At 44.2% G+C, this 17027-nt stretch overlaps 1 protein-coding gene across 1 annotated transcript; it reads right to left on the minus strand.

The window, feature by feature from the left end:
• Window positions 1–1017: 1017 nt before the first annotated feature.
• On the minus strand, window positions 1018–16973 carry LOC106567952 (PR domain zinc finger protein 15). Its single transcript, XM_014137870.3, has 25 exons — window positions 16892–16973; window positions 15572–15608; window positions 15025–15118; window positions 14682–14835; window positions 14417–14569; window positions 14103–14205; window positions 13842–13922; window positions 12448–12675; window positions 12084–12234; window positions 11677–11798; window positions 11394–11488; window positions 11184–11271; window positions 10786–10953; window positions 10179–10276; window positions 9937–10068; window positions 9629–9769; window positions 9336–9499; window positions 9095–9174; window positions 8771–8890; window positions 8360–8491; window positions 8054–8137; window positions 7763–7938; window positions 7232–7312; window positions 6929–7132; window positions 1018–3496 (listed from the first exon to the last, which is right to left on the minus strand). Exons 2-25 carry the CDS (start codon window positions 15597–15599, stop codon window positions 2963–2965), a joined length of 3411 nt encoding a protein of 1136 aa, XP_013993345.2. The 5' UTR covers window positions 15600–15608; window positions 16892–16973; the 3' UTR covers window positions 1018–2962.
• Window positions 16974–17027: the final 54 nt, after the last annotated feature.

Genomic DNA, 17027 nt, shown 5'->3' on the forward strand with positions numbered 1-17027 from the left:
ACAGACATAAGTCTTTCCAGGTAGCACGCCACTGACCAGGTTTATCATTAATCGAAGCCCCTGAGCCACAACTCTCTCATATTTCTGTCCAGAAAAAAATAGTATTTGTAAATAAGATGGAATTCAAGAACAGTGGAATGTTGGGATATCGCCCAATACCGTTGTCCACCTGAGAACCCTAACACTACCAAAGACCCTGTAAATCACCCGAGGAGACATTGGGAATATCCTTCAACAATGATTGGTTACGTGATATTGCCCAGATGGCTCTGGTTTGGAATGTGTGTTTATCTGGGAAGTATACTAGCCTATTCATACGAGTTATACTACCGGAATAAAAGTATCTAAAACCACAAGCCTTGTCATATACCTGCCCGATTCCTTTCCTGTTCACACCGAGTGTGAGATATGCCCATGACTCAGCAGGTGTCATACATATCAGCAAACATGAACAATGACTAAGTAGAGAAGACTTGTTTCTCAAAAGTACTAGTGGTGTAAAAAGTACCTAATTGTCATACTTTTTTTATTAAAGCTAACTTAATAGAAAATGACTCAAGTAAATGTGGAAGTCAGCCACTGAAAATCTACTTGAGAAAGTCTAAAAGTATTTGGTTTTAAATATACTTAAGTATCAAAACTACAAATATTTTAAAATTCCTTATTTTTAATCAAACTAGAAGGCAAGATTTTATTTTATTTACGTATAGCCAGGAGCACACTCCAACACTCACACAACACACTCACACAACACTCCAACAACACTCACACAACACTCCAACAAAGCATGTGTGTTTAGTGAGTCCACCAGATCAGAGGCAGGGGATGACCAGGGATGTTCTCTTAAGTGCATGAATTGGAACATTTTACTGTCCTGCGAAGCATTCAAAATGTAACGAATACTTTTGGGTGTCAGGGAAAATGTTTAGAGTAAAAAGTACATTATTTTCTTCAGGAATGTAGTGAAGTAAAAGTTGACAATATGAATAGTTAAGTACAGATAGCACAAAAAACTACTTAAGTAGTACTTGTCTTTTTACTTAAGTACTTTATAAACAAAATAATTTTCAGTGGTGTAGTAGCTTGTCCATGAATTAAGTACAATTTATGAAAGTGGGTTCAAAAATGTAATTGTCTTGGTTTACATATTCAGAGGGATATCCCCAAAACATCAGATCTCTTACAATGCATTTACATTTGTCAGACGCTCTTATCCAGAGCGACGTGCAATCAGTGCATTCATCTTAAAATAGCTAGCAACTACATCAATCTTTGTAAGTACATTTTTCCTCAAGTTACTCAGCAAAGTTAGTGCTAATAGTAAATTACAATAGAAACCCTCAACCACAGACGCCCTCGAACTACAGAACACTTATCCCGATGTCTATTAACATACAAAAGGTGTAAATAGGACATGTGGGAAACAATGAGATGTTAGCAGTTTGAGGCAGCCTACCTCACACCATAGTGATGCACATCACCACAGAGACATTGTTTAATGCTTGGGGCTAATATAGGAGAGACATTTCACACAGGGACATTAACAGTTGAAGGTGTCCCTGAGAATGAGGGTCTTTAGAGGTGATGGTCCATCTAGTGTAGATGTTCATCCTTCTTGAGGGTGTCGACACACCTTGGCCCGACTGCGGAAGGAGACAATAGCAAGAACCATAGATACAAAAGACCGACGATCTATTTTGCAGTCCTTCAAAACACCTTTCCTAGACAGAATGTCTCTGCATAATCTAATGCACATGGAACTCATTATGTAGGGGTCTCTCATAAGTCATATTTGTGAAGACAGCTCTCCCTTCTGGTTGGTCCAGGTTCTGACTCCGGGTAAGCTACAGGTGTACAACAAGTGGGCGGTTCATAGTCTAGTGGTTAAGCGCATTGGGTTAATAACCGAATGGTCGCTGGTTCGTGCAGACTAGGTGAAACAGTCTGTGCCCTTGAGCAAGGCATTTAACGCTAATTGCTCCTGTAAGTCGCTCTGGATAAGGGCGTCTGCTAAATGTAAAAAGACTAACTGGTGCTTTTGACACACACCACTGATAACAATGCCAGCCGAGTTTCCCAGTTGGATAAATCATAATGCCAGAAAGTCTAGAAAACAAGCATGTACCACATTCTCAAATGTATTACTCGATTTAAACATTGTCTAAATATCAAACAGAAAATGGCCTAAAAACATTTCATTTTTGTGAAATTTAATTGAAAAACAATGGCAATAAAAAAAGCCTTCCAGTATTTCTTTGACAATTGCTCAACAATGGTTAAGCTTCAATGCTTTCAGACATTCAAAAATAAAATATGGTTCTCTCTACTGGTTAAATGCTGTGTCTTGGCTGCTTTACACTCGTGATCTACTCATAAAAAAAAAAAAAAAAAAAAAAAAACTCATCTAATTGTCTTCTATTAACCTCTTGTGCAAGGCATTCAAAGCCGTGTGCCAGAATCATTTAATATTTTAACCCCCAATGAGAATAAAAATAAAACACTTTTACATCTCCATAACCTAATATTGCGAGACGTGCATGTTTAAATTCACAAATTAGAATAAACAATTTCTTGCTTAGGTTTATATTATAACTATTACATTGATCTGTTGATTGGTCAAAACTACACAGCTTGACCTAAGAAACAATGCACCCAAATCATTTCATTCTTTTTAACTGTACATGCATCTCTGTAAAGTGTACAGTTCAACAGCTTCCTCTGCGGGGTTTTGGACAAACAACTCACGTTGACTCAAGAGAAAGTGGCTCTTGGTTCATGTAAATGCTATCATCCTCCATCAATGTTCTCTCATTCAAGGGGTGTATTTTGGGGAATATAACGTAGGCACATGAATATAACGTAAGAGCATTCAAGGCCTCTAGTCCACACAGGCCTTCCATGTGTCTAGCCTATCCACTGTCCTTCACCAGGCCTGAGGTGACCAGCACCTCCCCTCTTCAGTCTAGTAGCTGAACATCTGCTGTGTTGTGTTGGCCTGCTGTTGCTGTGCTGCCTGGGCTTGTCTAGCCTGCTCTGGGGTCTGGGTCTCAGAGTCCTGGGCGTCACCTGGAGCCCCCTCTGCCACAGGGGTGACCTGGACCCCCTCAGCCTGCGTGACAGGCCTCCAGGCCAGGGTGGGGGGCTCCAGGGGGTGGCCCATTGGGTTGACGAAGGTGGTAAGGTTGATAAAGTGGGCGACCGACTGTGGCCCAGTACTGGCACCGCCAGGCCCCACCGTCTCGGTCGTGAGCTCGGCGGGCCGGTTGTGGAGCATGGCGGAGCCGCTGACCGTGTCGAAGGTGACAGTGAGGATGGAGCTGTCCAGGGTGAGGGGTCGGTGGTCGCTGGCTGTCAGGTGGCCCACGGCTACAGGCTGCAGGCTGGTGAACTGGGCAGGTGCATGGGTGGTGATGGGGGTCACTGTGATGTTGGTCAGCCCCACTGAGCTGTTGGGGGAGGAGGCGGAGGACACGTTGGGGTCCGCCAGCACCACCACCTACAACAACAGCACCATCCACACTGGGTCAGATCATACACTACTAACAGTATGATAGACTCACACAATCTACAAACGATGTGGACAATATGGAAAACTTTAAAGCCAGGTGCAGTCAAAAACATGATATTCCTGTGTTTTATATACACAGTGTACAAAACATAAGGAACACTGCTCTTCCCATGACACAGCTTTCACCTGGTCAGTATATGATCCCTTATTGATGTCACCTGTTTAATCCACTTCAAATCAGTGTAGATGAAGGGGAGGAGACAGGTTTAAGAAGGAATATTAAGCCTCGAGACATGGATTGTGTGTGTGTGTGTGTGTGTGTCCTTCAGAGAGCGAATGGTTAAGACAAAAGATTTAAAGTGCCTTTGAACGGGATATGGTAGTAGGTGCCAGGCGCACTGGTTTGAGTGTGAAAAGAATTGAAACACACCTGTGTTTTCATGCTCAACAGTTTCCTGTGTGTGTATCAAGAATGGTCTGCCAACGAAAAGACATCCAAGTCAACTTGACAACTGTGGGAAGCATCCCTGTGAAACACTTTCAACACCTTGTAGTCTATGCCCTGACAAATTGAGGCTGTTAAGGGCAAAAGGGGGTGCAACTCAATTAGGAGGGTGTTCCTAATGTTTTGTACTCTGTATTACAGTGAGCAGTGATGTAAAGATGTAAAGAATCCAGTATATAAATAAGCGGCCTGTATAACAGTAGTAGATATTAGAATGAGCAATTTGAAGAATACAGTATATAATTACACAGTGGGAAAAACTGCATAAAGGAAACAGGAAGTGTTTTCTGAAAGTATTCAGACCGCTTGACTTTTTCCACTTTATTAGGTTACAGCCTTATTCTAATTATTATTATTTTTTTTTTTTAAATACCCTTCAATCTACACACAAAACCCCATAATGACAAAGCAAAAACAAGTTTTTCTAATTTATATAAAATATCACAGACATAAGTATTCAGATGCTTTACTCAGTACTTTGTTGAAGCACTTTTGGCAGCAATTACAGCCTTGAGTCTACATGCCCTTCCATGGGGTAAATTAGTTAGACTTCTTGGGTATGACACCACAAGCTTGACACACCTGTATTTGGGCAGTTTCTCCCATTCTTCTCTGCAGATCCTCTCAAGCTCTGTCAGGTTGGATGGGAAGCATTTTCAGGTCTCTCCAGACATGTTCGATTCTGTTCAAGTCCGGGCTCTGGCTGGGCCACTCAAGGACATTCAGAGACTTGTCCCGAAGCCACTCCTGCATTGTCTTGGCTGTGTGCTTTGTCCTGTTGGAAGGCGAACCTTCACCCCAGTCTGAGGTCCTGAGCACTCTGGAGCAGGTGTTCATCAAGGATCTCTGTACGTTGCTCCCGTTCATCTTTTTCGCGATCCTGACTAGTCTCCCAGTCCCTGCCGCTGAAAGACACCCCCATAGCATGATGCTGCCACCACCATGCTTCACCGTAGGGATGGTGCCAGGTTTCCTCCAGACGTGATGCTTGGCATTCAGGCTAAAGAGTTGAATCTTGGTTTCATCAGACCAGAGAATCTTGTTTCTCATGGTCAGAGTCCTTTAGGTGCAATAGATGTACTATTGTAAAGTGGTTGTTCCACTGGATATCATAAGGTGAATGCACCAATTTGTAAGTCGCTCTGGATAAGAGCGTCTGCTAAATGACGTAAATGTAAAATGTCAATGTTTTGGCAAACTCCAAGCAGGCTGTCATGTGCCTTTTACTGAGGAGTATATAGAGCTCTGTCAGAGTGAACATCGGGTTCTTGGTCACCTCCCTGACCAAGGCCCTTCTCCCCCGATTGCTCAGTTTGGTCGGGCGGCCAGATCTTGGTGGTTCCAAACTTCTTCCATTTAAGAATGGTGGAGGCCACTGTGTTCTTGGGGACCTTCAATGCTGCATTATCTTTTTGGTACCCTTCCCCAGATCTGTGCCTCGGAGCTCTGCGGACTTGGCTTGGTTTTTGCTTTGACAAGCACTGTCAACTGTGGGACCTTATACAAACAGGTGTGTGCCATTCCAAAATCATGTCCAATCAATTGAATTTACTACAGGTGGACTCCAAGTTGTAGAAACATCTCAAGGATGATCAAAATAAACAGGATTCACTGGAGCTCAATTTCGAGTGTCATAGCTATGGGTCTGAATACTTATTTAAATAAGGTAATTCTGGCTATTGTCTGTAGATTGCTTTTTTAAAATCCATTTTAGAATAAGGCTGTAACGTAACAAAATATGGAAAAAGTGAAAGCGTTTGAAAACTTTCCAAAGGCACTGTATATACATGGGACAGCAGCGTTGGCTGTGTGTGTGTGAGCGAGAGTGAATATGGGCATATGCATGTGTTTGAGTGTATAGATAAGTACAGGAGTCTGCTTGTGTATGAGGTGTGTGTTCTTAAGAATGCAATTTTCTTATTGGAATTTGGCCTTTAGGTACCCTCTCTAATGCCAGAGGTCACTATAAAGTAGGTCTTACTGGTATCTATGCCCTTGAGCCATAAAAATCAGCCATGGGTGTTCTTAAGCGATTAAGATGTTTCAAATGTATAGTCTATTCAACCCCAAGGTCTCAGCCTTGATTTAATGCTTTGGCACCGGGCACAGAAGGATGAAACAACAAACAGATAAGGCAAGAGTATTTAGGTCTGCCCTCCCATCTGTAAGGGGGAGAGATTTGCTGCGAATCGGTTTGAGTTTGTCAAGAACTGCAACGCTGTTGGGTTCAAGCTAAACAGTTTCCTGTGTGTAACAACAATGGTTCTCCACCCAAAGGACATCCAGCCAACTTGATAACTGTGGGAAGCATTGGAGTCAACATAGGCCAGCATCCCTGTGGAATGCTTTAGACATCTTGTAGTCCATGCCCCGAAAAATTGAGGCTGTTCTGAGGACAAAAGGGGGTGCAACTCAATATTAGGAAGGTGATCCTAATGTTTTGTACACTAAATGTTTTTCCACACGAAGTTGGAATAATACTGTGAAAATTATAAATCCCTTTTAGCGTAAGGGCTGTTTGAAAAGACCGCCTGAAATATCACCATGCCCTTCCATGGGGTAAATTAGTTAATAGACCAATAAGAGTTCCAAACCTCTCTGCCAATAACAGTACATTTTCAGTTTTCCTCTAGTCAAACCACTCCCAGACAGTCCTAGCAAAATTGCTTTAGAAATTGCTCTTTGCTAAGAAGCCATTTCATTTAACATTTTAATTTAAAATAATAAGGTACTTAATTGTTACCCAGAAATGGATTTGATATTGAGATAAAAACAGCTGCATTGGACCTTTAAAAACCCCACTTATCCACAGCATTAATCAAGACATGTATAATGGACCCAATTGCAATAAATAGAATCTCTAACCTAATATAATTGCTAACATAGATGATCTGACAAATACATGACCCACCCACCTGCTGTATACTCTGCACAGCAGAGCTGGTCTCATCTCCCACTATGGTGGTGGTGTACTGTACTCCTTTGCCTGTGAAGTCAGCGTACTCATCAGAGTCTGACAGCTCCGGCTCCTCCAGCTGTTTCTGCTTCTTCCTGGGCGGCCGTGGGGTCCGCTGGGGCCTCTCCCCAGAAAGAGCCTCCTTCTCCAGGGTTAGAGTGGGCTGTGAGGGTGGTATGAGAACCAAGAGTATTAAAATAGTTCCATCTCTGCATATACTGTACTTAACTCACCACCATAGGCGCTGTATGGCACTTCCTACCTGCACAATGCTGATGCTTGACTCATCAATTGTTGAGTCTTCTTGGAGCTCGTCAAACTCATCTATTCTCACAGTGACCACCTGGGGTAGGAGGAGAGAGCACAAGTTTAAATAAAGCTGAGACTTCACTATCAATGAGAGGTGGGATAGGAAATTGTTTAAAATAGAGCTGGGCCTGGTCTGGAAAACATGACAGAAATTGTCAGTTTCAGCTGACACTAACAATTCCATTCAAGATGTGGTAGATCTCATGCATATAGTGTCCCAGCTCCCCTCGGGGTGTCTATATGGTTTAACCCCTACTGTCCCAGCTCCCCTCGGGGTGTCTATATGGTTTAACCCCTACTGTCCCAGCTCCCCTCGGGGTGTCTATATGGTTTAACCCCTACTGTCCCAGCTCCCCTCGGGGTGTCTATATGGTTTAACCCCTACTGTCCCAGCTCCCCTCGGGGTGTCTATATGGTTTAACCCCTACTGTCCCAGCTCCCCTCGGGGTGTCTATATGGTTTAACCCCTACTGTCCCAGCTCACCTCGGGGTGTTTGCGCCTCATGTGGCGGTTCATGGAGGCTCGGGTGGACACCTTGGTGCCACACATGTGACAGCTCTGGGCCTCCACCTTCTCATGGGTCAGCTGCACATGCTTCTGGAGCATGTATTCTGTCACATACTTCTTATCACACACCGCACACGACCACGTCTTCCCCACTGGGGAGCGAGACAAGAGAAATCTAATAACGGTTCTCAAACAGAAGGTATTGATGGAGTTGTCCAAACCGAAAACACACAATCGGAAAGGATGAGTATTGATCCAGGAACTTGCCTGTGTGAATGAGCTTGTGTGTCTCCATGGTGTTCCTCTCACTGAAGGTCTTCCCACACAACTCACACATGAAGTCCTTTATTCCTGCAGGAGTAGAAACGGTACATCGGTCAGTGTAAGCCTTAACCAAATAAGCCCTTTGTACCTTACATGCTTCTTTAGCTTTGTTGTATCTGTAAGATATGACAAATGTTCAGCCATGCATGTTAGCTTACAATGCCCAACCCATGTTTCTAAATGAAAGTGGCGTTTGTTCCGCCACTGCCTCTGGGTTGTTTTGAATAGTTGTTGCTGGGCCCATCTCACCCGTGTGTCTCTTGTAGTGTTTCAGCATGTTGACCTTCTGGGCAAACTTGCGATTGCACTCCTTACACTCGTACTCTTTGATGCCCTTATGCAGCTTCATATGGTGCCTCAGCGCATGCTTGGTCTTCATCCCTGCAGAAAACACATTGGCTTAAGTTTCTCCATCTTGGCCCTTGTGGATGCTTTTACCAAAAAAGTACATGCATACTTTGATCAGAACATTTCTCCAATTCATAGAGCCACATATTTCTTGCTATTACCCTTCACGGTAAGTGCTTGGTAAAGGCAAAAACAGCAGTTGGAAAAGCCACCACCAATGTAGGTCAATTTGGTCTCAATTTCTAGTCTTATATGCAAAAACCTGTACCCCTAACTATTTCACAAAGACAGTTGTCATGGTGACAGCCTCACCTTTCCCACACTCAGCACATAGGAAGTCTCTGACGTTGTCATGGACCCTCAGGTGTTCCTTTAGCATGTCCTTCCTGGCAAAGGACTTCCCACACTGGTCACATCCGTGGCTCTTCACCCCTGGGAGAACCACATTACAGAGACAGCAATAAAAAAAAAAGTTGAATAAGCCCATAAAATCAGATATTCATCATGCCTTCAAGACAAATATTGGGTGGCTATCGTAGTGCCAAAATATGTGATTCATGTGTGTTGAAGAACAAAATGTAATGTGGTCCAGTATCCAGAAAGTATCTTGTTAGAGATGAAGGGTGCGGTTCATACCTGTGTGAATGACCTTGTGTCTCTCCAGGTTGCCGATGCTGTTGAAGATTCGGCCACACATTTCACAGGGGTGGATGTACCTTTGGAGCAAAATGAAAAGAGTAACAGACAGGGTTATTGTCTGGGTGCTAGTAACGAGCCAAGAAGGAGTGTACAACAGTGCGCCTGTTTTATGTCCTATATCTCTGTGTCCTGGTCCTCGTCTCTCCACCTGGCCCTCATACGTCCCTGTCCCTCATACCTCTGCACTGCAGGGTCTGGGAGCTGTTCTCTGTGGATGACCAGGTGGGCGTTGTAGGTGGCTTTCAGAGCGAAGCGCCGGTTACAGATGATGCAGCCATAACCCCTCTCTTTGTGCAGGTCCATAATGTGCTTCAGGTAGTCTCTGCCCTTGAAGAACGTCACCTAAAACAAAGACAGTAGATTCAAACAGAGGCCATGGAGAGTGCTTGTTTAACCACCACCGTGGTGCGAGTGTGTTTGCGTGACAGAATGTGTGTCGGGATACGGACATGCGTGAGAGGTGTGACTGACCTGACACTTCTTGCAGCTGTACTTGTGGGTCTCTTGTCCGTAGTCTTCATCCTCCTCATCAGTGTCGTCGCTGCTGTCCACTGAGATGCCAATCTTCCTGATGAACTCCTCCCTCTCCTGCTCGTCCATCAGGGCTATGTCCTGGAGTACACACACAGGAAGTTGAGCAATGACACCACTATGGACCTAGTGTCAATCTCTTTATTTCTCTTTCATGTTTGAGTGTGAATGAAATGTGTGGCTATGTATGAGTTCAAAAGAAGCATGAACTAAACGTTTGATTGCAACATCCACATAATCTCTCTCACCTTAAAGTGCACGTGAATATGGTCCCTCAGGACGTCCACCCTGAAGAACTTGCGTCCGCAGATCTCACAGGTGTACTTCTTATCCCCGTGAGTCAGCAGATGCTTGTTCATGTTGCTCCTGCAGGAAAACACCTGGACACACACAGTCAGAGTAAATATCTTCTTTCAAGGCTTCTTTTTATTTTGACTCATTTGATCCAATGCCAAAATAAGTATATTTTCAGGTATCCGCGTCACAGCACCTTGCCACAGATGGGACATGCTGAAGGCTCCTTTCTGTATTTGGTCCCTTCCTCCCCATTGGCCTCCAGCTCTTCCCTCTTCAGGTGCTTTGGGTTTGCTGAGACATACAATAACAGTACAGCTGAGCTCTTAGAGAAGGCTGATTGATGCTTTGGGGTAGAACACATTTCAGGATCATGAGCCATGCACTTGTAAAAGTTGCAAGCTCTGCTGATATAAACTAATCAAGTACATCACACACTAGAACATACTTCAAACTTAGAGACCCACTGGGCAAAAAAATGGAATCAACGTTATTTCCACGTCATTTCAACAACAAAAACATCTATGTGATGACATTGAATCAATGTGGGAAAACTGATTGGATTTGCAAAAAGTCATCAACGTAAGGGAATTTCAGATTTTTTTCACCTAACTTTTAACCTTAATCCAATGACATGGTGAAATGTTTTGTTTATCTCATGGTGAATTCACGTTAGTTGTCAACAACCACATTTAAATCAAAACTAGATGTTGAACTGATGTCTGTGCCCAGCGGGGAGTATCACCAAAATACTCATCAATAAAGATGGATCATGTCCCCCTGGTCCCTCTGCCAGTACTGACCCACAGTATGTCTCTTCTGGTGGTCCTGCATGACGTCCTTGCGGTAGAACATCTTGCTGCAGATCTCACAGGCGTACAGCTTCTCTCCGTGCTTCTTCTTGTGCTTAGACAGGTTACTGTTGGTGGAGAAGAACCTCGAGCAGATCTCACACTGGAACGTCTTGTCATCTGCCACCACAGGACCAAGAACAAACAATCCGACTCGTCATTCAATGAAATAAATAATGGATAGGATACTGTGTCAAAGTCATCGAAAGGACAACGAAACCATACAGTACAACAAGCGATACAACAGTAAAGTAACATACAGAAGTATATGAAAGATGGGTAAAGATAGCGGACACCCAAACAAAACGGTCTGCAACTAAATGATGTTTTCTAATTCATGCTGCACTTACCTGTTCTACAGTTGTGGAACTCTAATGCGTTCTCCAGACGGAAGGCTTTGTCGCATGTGTTACATTTGTACCTGTACTCCACATCGGGCTGAGGGAGCGATGGGGACACAATGTACACTGAATCAAGGAGCTAGCCAGTGTAACACAGTGACTATCCTGAGCAAAAGCTGGAAAGGCCAAAATGTTGAGCAGTGATCTAGGTGCGCCTACCTCGTTTTTGCTGTGCTTGTATGAGATGTGCTGCTTCAAGCTCTCCTTGCGGCTGAACATCTTGTCACATTCATCACATTTAAAGAGCTTATCACCTAAAGAGAGCACAGACAAATAAAACATATGCACTTGTGCGTGTCTGTATGACATGATTAGTAAACACCGTGATCTCCACATACACCGCTCTTCAGAGAGAAGAGATGGAATTAGTCTTACTGAATTGTTCCTGCCAAAAAAAAAAAAGGGGACAAGAAACAGAGGGGGGGAGAGAAGAGAGCATTACCGTGGGAGCGGATGTGCCTGTTGAGGTTGCTGCTGTTCTGGAAGACCTTGTTACAGAGGGTGCACTTGTACAGCCTCTTATGGTCTCCTCCCTGCCTCAGGAACCTCTTCCTTGACCCAGGCCTGAGGAAGAGGGAACAAGGACAAGAGAGAGGGGAGGGAGTAAGAGAGAGGAGAGGACAGAGTAGAGAGAGTGAGAGCATGCCTGGTATCTTTCCAAGTCTATGGAAAAACTGATTGATTGATGTTGATTGTACTTCAAAAGGAAATATGTGTACTGTAAATAAAGCATGCAACTGAAAGGTGAACTGTAGTTGAAGGATAGCAATGGAAAATGATGACTCTACTAAGAGGCATTTATTTTGGCTCAGTCAGTCATAACATAGTGGAGAGGGTGTTGATCCTTACATCCCAGCTGAGAGCAGAGTGCGGGTCACCCTAGGCATGGTGACAGCCACCCCATCAGGGCCGATCTCCAGGTCATTGCCATCCAGCATGGCCTCTCTGTCTGCAGGGACCGTGTTGGGGGGTGTCTCTGCTGGCTCCAAACAGGCTGCAACTAGAAGCAGGAAGGTATGAATAAAAATCACATTTGAGGAGAGAATGTGGTGGAAACAGAACAGTGCATGTGATGGGGTAGTCAATAATGTAACAACAAACAAAGAAAAATGCATGAAATGTATGCATTCACTACTGTAAGTCGCTCTGGATAAGAGCGTCTGCTAAATGACTAAAATGTAAATGTAAACATAAGAGGAGGAATCTGTCTCACTTTTCTTCTTTGCTGCTATAGTTGCAGTGCTAGGTTTCCGTCCTCCTTTGGCCCTCTTCCCCGGCCTGCCCAGCCTTCTTTTGGGAGCTGGCAGAGGAGGAGCAGGGATGGGCTCAGCACTGGAGCCGTCGTCAGGGGTTACCAGTTGTGCTTCCTCCAGCTGCTGGGACTGGTCGTCAGGGGGCGGGGCTACATCTTTCACTTCCTGCAGGTGGCTCAGCAGGTGGTCTGGGAAGACGACAGATGGAAGGATGGGGTTATTGAGCTTTTCATGTAAATACAGAAGAACACCTCGTCCTCTTCACTACTGTCCTGATTAATACGAGCAATTCAGCCGCCTGTCTTCAGCCAGCTCTGAAGCCCTCAACCATCATGCCTACCTTCTATGTAATGCAAGTGCTAGTGTTCATGAGGAGGAACTTTGTTTCCTGGCTCCAGCAGCAGTGCTGCTACTCCAGTTTCAACTGTTCTGCCTGTGGCTATGAAACCCTGACCTTTTCACCGGACGTGCTACCTGTCCCAGACCTGCTGTTTTCAACTCTCTAGAGACAGCAGGAGCGGTAGAGATACTCTGAATGATCGGCTATGAAAGGCCAACTGACATTTACTCCTGAGATGCTGACCTGTTGCCCCCTCTACAACCACTGTGATTATTGTTATTTGACCCTGCTGGTCATCTATGAACATTTGAACATCTTGGCCATGTTCTGCTATAATCTCCACCCGGCACAGCCAGAAGAGGACTGGCCACCCCTCATAGCCTGGTTCCTCTCTAGGTTTCTTCATAGGTTCTGGCCTTTCTAGGGAGTTTTTCCTAGCCACCGTGCTTCTACACCTGCATTGCTTGCTGTTTGGGGGTTTAGGATGGGTTTCTGTACAGCACTTTTTGACTTCAGCTGATGTAAGAAGGGCTTTATAAATAAATTGGATTGATTATAACAGTATGAAACCATCTACTTCTCCTTCCCTGTCTTTCTATGGTTAGTCTTGGTGGTGTGGAGGTCACTCACCAGTCAAGAGCTCTGGCTCCATGAACACAGCCCTTGCCTACTGAACACAAAGCATGGTTTGGGTCAACCCAGCAAGATAGGGCATGTAGGGCCATGTGGTGGTCTCTCTAAAACATACTTACTGTCCACTATAGCTGAAGGAAACGCTGTGGCCGTTGTTCATTTCTGAAATGTATTGTGATCATATCATTCATATGAACGATATGGGTAGTTATTCCTCAAATGTTAAGGGGCTGAATAATATCTGGCTGAACTGTTACTGTAACAGAAAGGGATCATTATTCACTTGTTGACAGCAGAGGTCTTTCATCTAACAGTGGTTTCATGAGAAGGTGTTGATGTACGCCCAGAAAGTATTTGTGGCATCTCTGGGAGTGAGCTCACCTGCATCATTCTCTCCAACCACTAGGGCCTGTGACACTCCAGCTTTACTCAAAGCCTCCTCTGGCATGGTAGAATCCACAACTGAGAGATAAGGGAGGAACAACAGCAGGACAACACGGTCACATATTTCATACTGATTATGCGCTTAGCAATAGAACCCTTAGTTGATCTGCGTTAACAGCAGGGTTCAAGCTACAGTACACCAGTTTGCATCTCAGGGGACAATAATGCTGAATCCAGTCTCCCAGTGGGGCTCCATACCTGCTGGAGGTGGATGGACTGGGGACTTCAGCATGGGCCTCTCCATCTTCTTGGCATAGAAGGCCCCATACCAAACCCTCAGCTCAGACCCTGGCAGCACATCCTGGGGAAAAGACAGAGGGTTACCTTATGAGAGAGTAGGGAACCATCGGTGTCTCCTGGAAGAGATCTCTCTCCCATTTGTTCACCACCTAGTATGTAGTGTTGGCCATGGACACTAAATAGTATACTAGTGTGGATATCGGGACATATCAAATAAAGAATGACCAAAACTGTTCTCAGTTGCTTTGTTTGGGGGAGTTGGTATATGATACCTGGGAGGTGTTGAAGTAGACCTCATCGTCCTGCTGGTAAGCGGTCAGGTTCTGGTGCTGATAGTCAGTGGCGGGCCGAACCAGCATCATCCAATTACAGTCATCCTCATTGGCTGAGTCAAAACAGACTACCAGGCCATCTCTCTGGAAGATCTGTCCAGGTCACAAACAAAACAAAAGAACACAGAGAGTGGGATTTTAACACCATCGCAAAGAACACAAACATCTTTCTCCATAATAACAGCAGTCTAAGTTGAGAACGCACCTTCAGAGGGAACAGGCCTTCTTTGTCCAGGTGGGATATTCTCCTAGCCTCGAAGGGACCAAACCTGGTCCTCTTGACCAGACGTCGGAGGACAAACACTCCCTCCTTCCCATCTGGTACCTGTCTGATCTCCAGACTCTCCGGCAGAGAGGACCTGACCCATGACAAACAATACAACATCTATCAATACATAGCCTCCTCCACTTCTGTTCCTCCAATATCAGGCTCAAGATTTGCTGCTTTAAATACACAATTTGTAAGATTACCAGCTAAACTGGAACCCCACTCAACACCGGTGTAAGTAACCCTCACTGGGTAGCTTGCACGGTGGACTTTTACTCACCGTGCTCTGCTGAGAACGAATGAGTCCTGTACAGTCACCACTGGACCCAGCTCTGGACACTCAGAGTCATGATACTGCCCACAGTCCTCACACCCTGACGGGTACCATCAAAAAGTCACATATCAGATACCACATACTCTGATGTCCAAATAGGCACAGGCATGCAACGTGAAATACACACACATGCTCGTGTAGTGCTAGATACACACCACACGCACTCATGGACACACACACACATAGGGAGAGAGATACAATCGTAAATCAATGTGCACTATGCCTATATGTACATAGCTACCTCAATTACCTTGTACCCCTGCACATTGACGTGGTACTGGTACTCCCTGTATATAGCCATGATATTCTTTAACTTATTGTTATCACTGTTTACTTATTCCTCTGTCACCATTTCAATATTACATTTTTTTTATCTTTATATTGCATTGTTGGACAAGATCCGGCAAGTAAGTCTATACCTGTTGTTTACGATGCGTGTGACAAATAAAATCTGATGCCATTTCAAGGGTATTGAAGTTTTCAGTATACTCACAGATAAACTCATCTGGTTGCTCCGTCATCGTGACAATCTGCACATTCAAGAAAGGGATGTTGTTACAAATCTTCGTAACGTGTGTAATTGTGTATGATTTGCTTTATCTAAATCATAACGTTTAAAGGTGATATCAGCAGTTGATGCATCCATTTCTGGACTTTACATTAATAATGTATACGCATTGATTCCTGAAGGCTATAACTTTAGTTCAGTGCACGTGTCAAACTCATTCCACGGAGGGCCGAGTGTCTGCGGAGGTTTCGATCCTTCCTTGGACTTGAATGATGAATTAATGTCACTGATTAGAAAGGAACTCCCCTCACCTGGTTGTCTTGGTCTTAATTGAAAGGAAAAACCTGAACCCCAGACACGAGGCCCTCCGTGGAATGAGTTTGACTTCCCTGGTTTAGCGTAACTTTCCATCAGAACCCTAAATATACAAGTTTGTTTTACTCCAATGTTTGTAAACATTGTACATGTTGGGCATAAACAACACTGTATAGCCTCAATATATGCTTAATACTATTATTTTGATATATTGGATGGTCAGGCCTTGCATTAATAGCTCAATGAAATTCAGAGTGGTTACATTTGTCCAGGCCCATCCCTCAGCTTTTTACGAATAGAGGTGGAGTTGCCGCTTTATTTACAAGCTACATTATTACTTAGACATTATTACTTCATGATCATAGACAATGTATTTCTGTTGCCACTGGTGGTTGTAACGTAAATAGATTAAAAAAAAATGCCAAATGGGTTCGTCAAATTAATGAATACTGAAGAATGTGTGCAATCCTCTGAAGCAGTTCAAAATAGTGGCAAATGTGAGGCCTACACTTCTTGACTAATGTGGATAACTCAACCTGGAGCTATATTCTGGTCAAAAACAGCGGTGTGGTAAATGTATGGGGACCTCAATAAAGCAAAGGCCATTCTTCTCCAGTATGCAAAATTACACTGTGCATCCCACGCTAATCACAATACAGCAGTGGAGTAGCTACATATTAATAAAGACGATCCAGTAAAGAACGGGATCCAGGATTTTAACAGATTCCAAACTCTAGCCGGGTTTTAACTCCGATCTCAGCCTACTCCGTCTTCTGCAGTCATGCAAATGTAACAAAGAACAATCGGCATGGCGGATGGAATGGAGACGCAAACTCCATCTGGAGCCAGTTAATTTCAATGTCAGAACGGCGTTATACTGGACTCTCCGCGAGATTCCGTGTGCACCTCGCAAACTAAAAATATATATTTCTGCACGATGGCACAATTATTGTTTCTTCAAACTGCAGAAGTTAGAAATAAACATGTTACCTGTTTTCCAAACGACTACACATTTATTGAATCCTGACTCCGGGTTGCAATCCGCTCCAAGAAACCGCGCAGGACCGGAAATGCAGTGAAGTGCAGCCTGGGTTTCGTAGTTTTCTTCAATCGCTCGAGTTATCAA

The sequence above is a fragment of the Salmo salar genome, chromosome 13 (assembly GCF_965601325.2).
Source record: "Salmo salar chromosome 13, fSalSal1, whole genome shotgun sequence".
NCBI classification, from domain to species: Eukaryota; Metazoa; Chordata; class Actinopteri; order Salmoniformes; family Salmonidae; genus Salmo; species Salmo salar.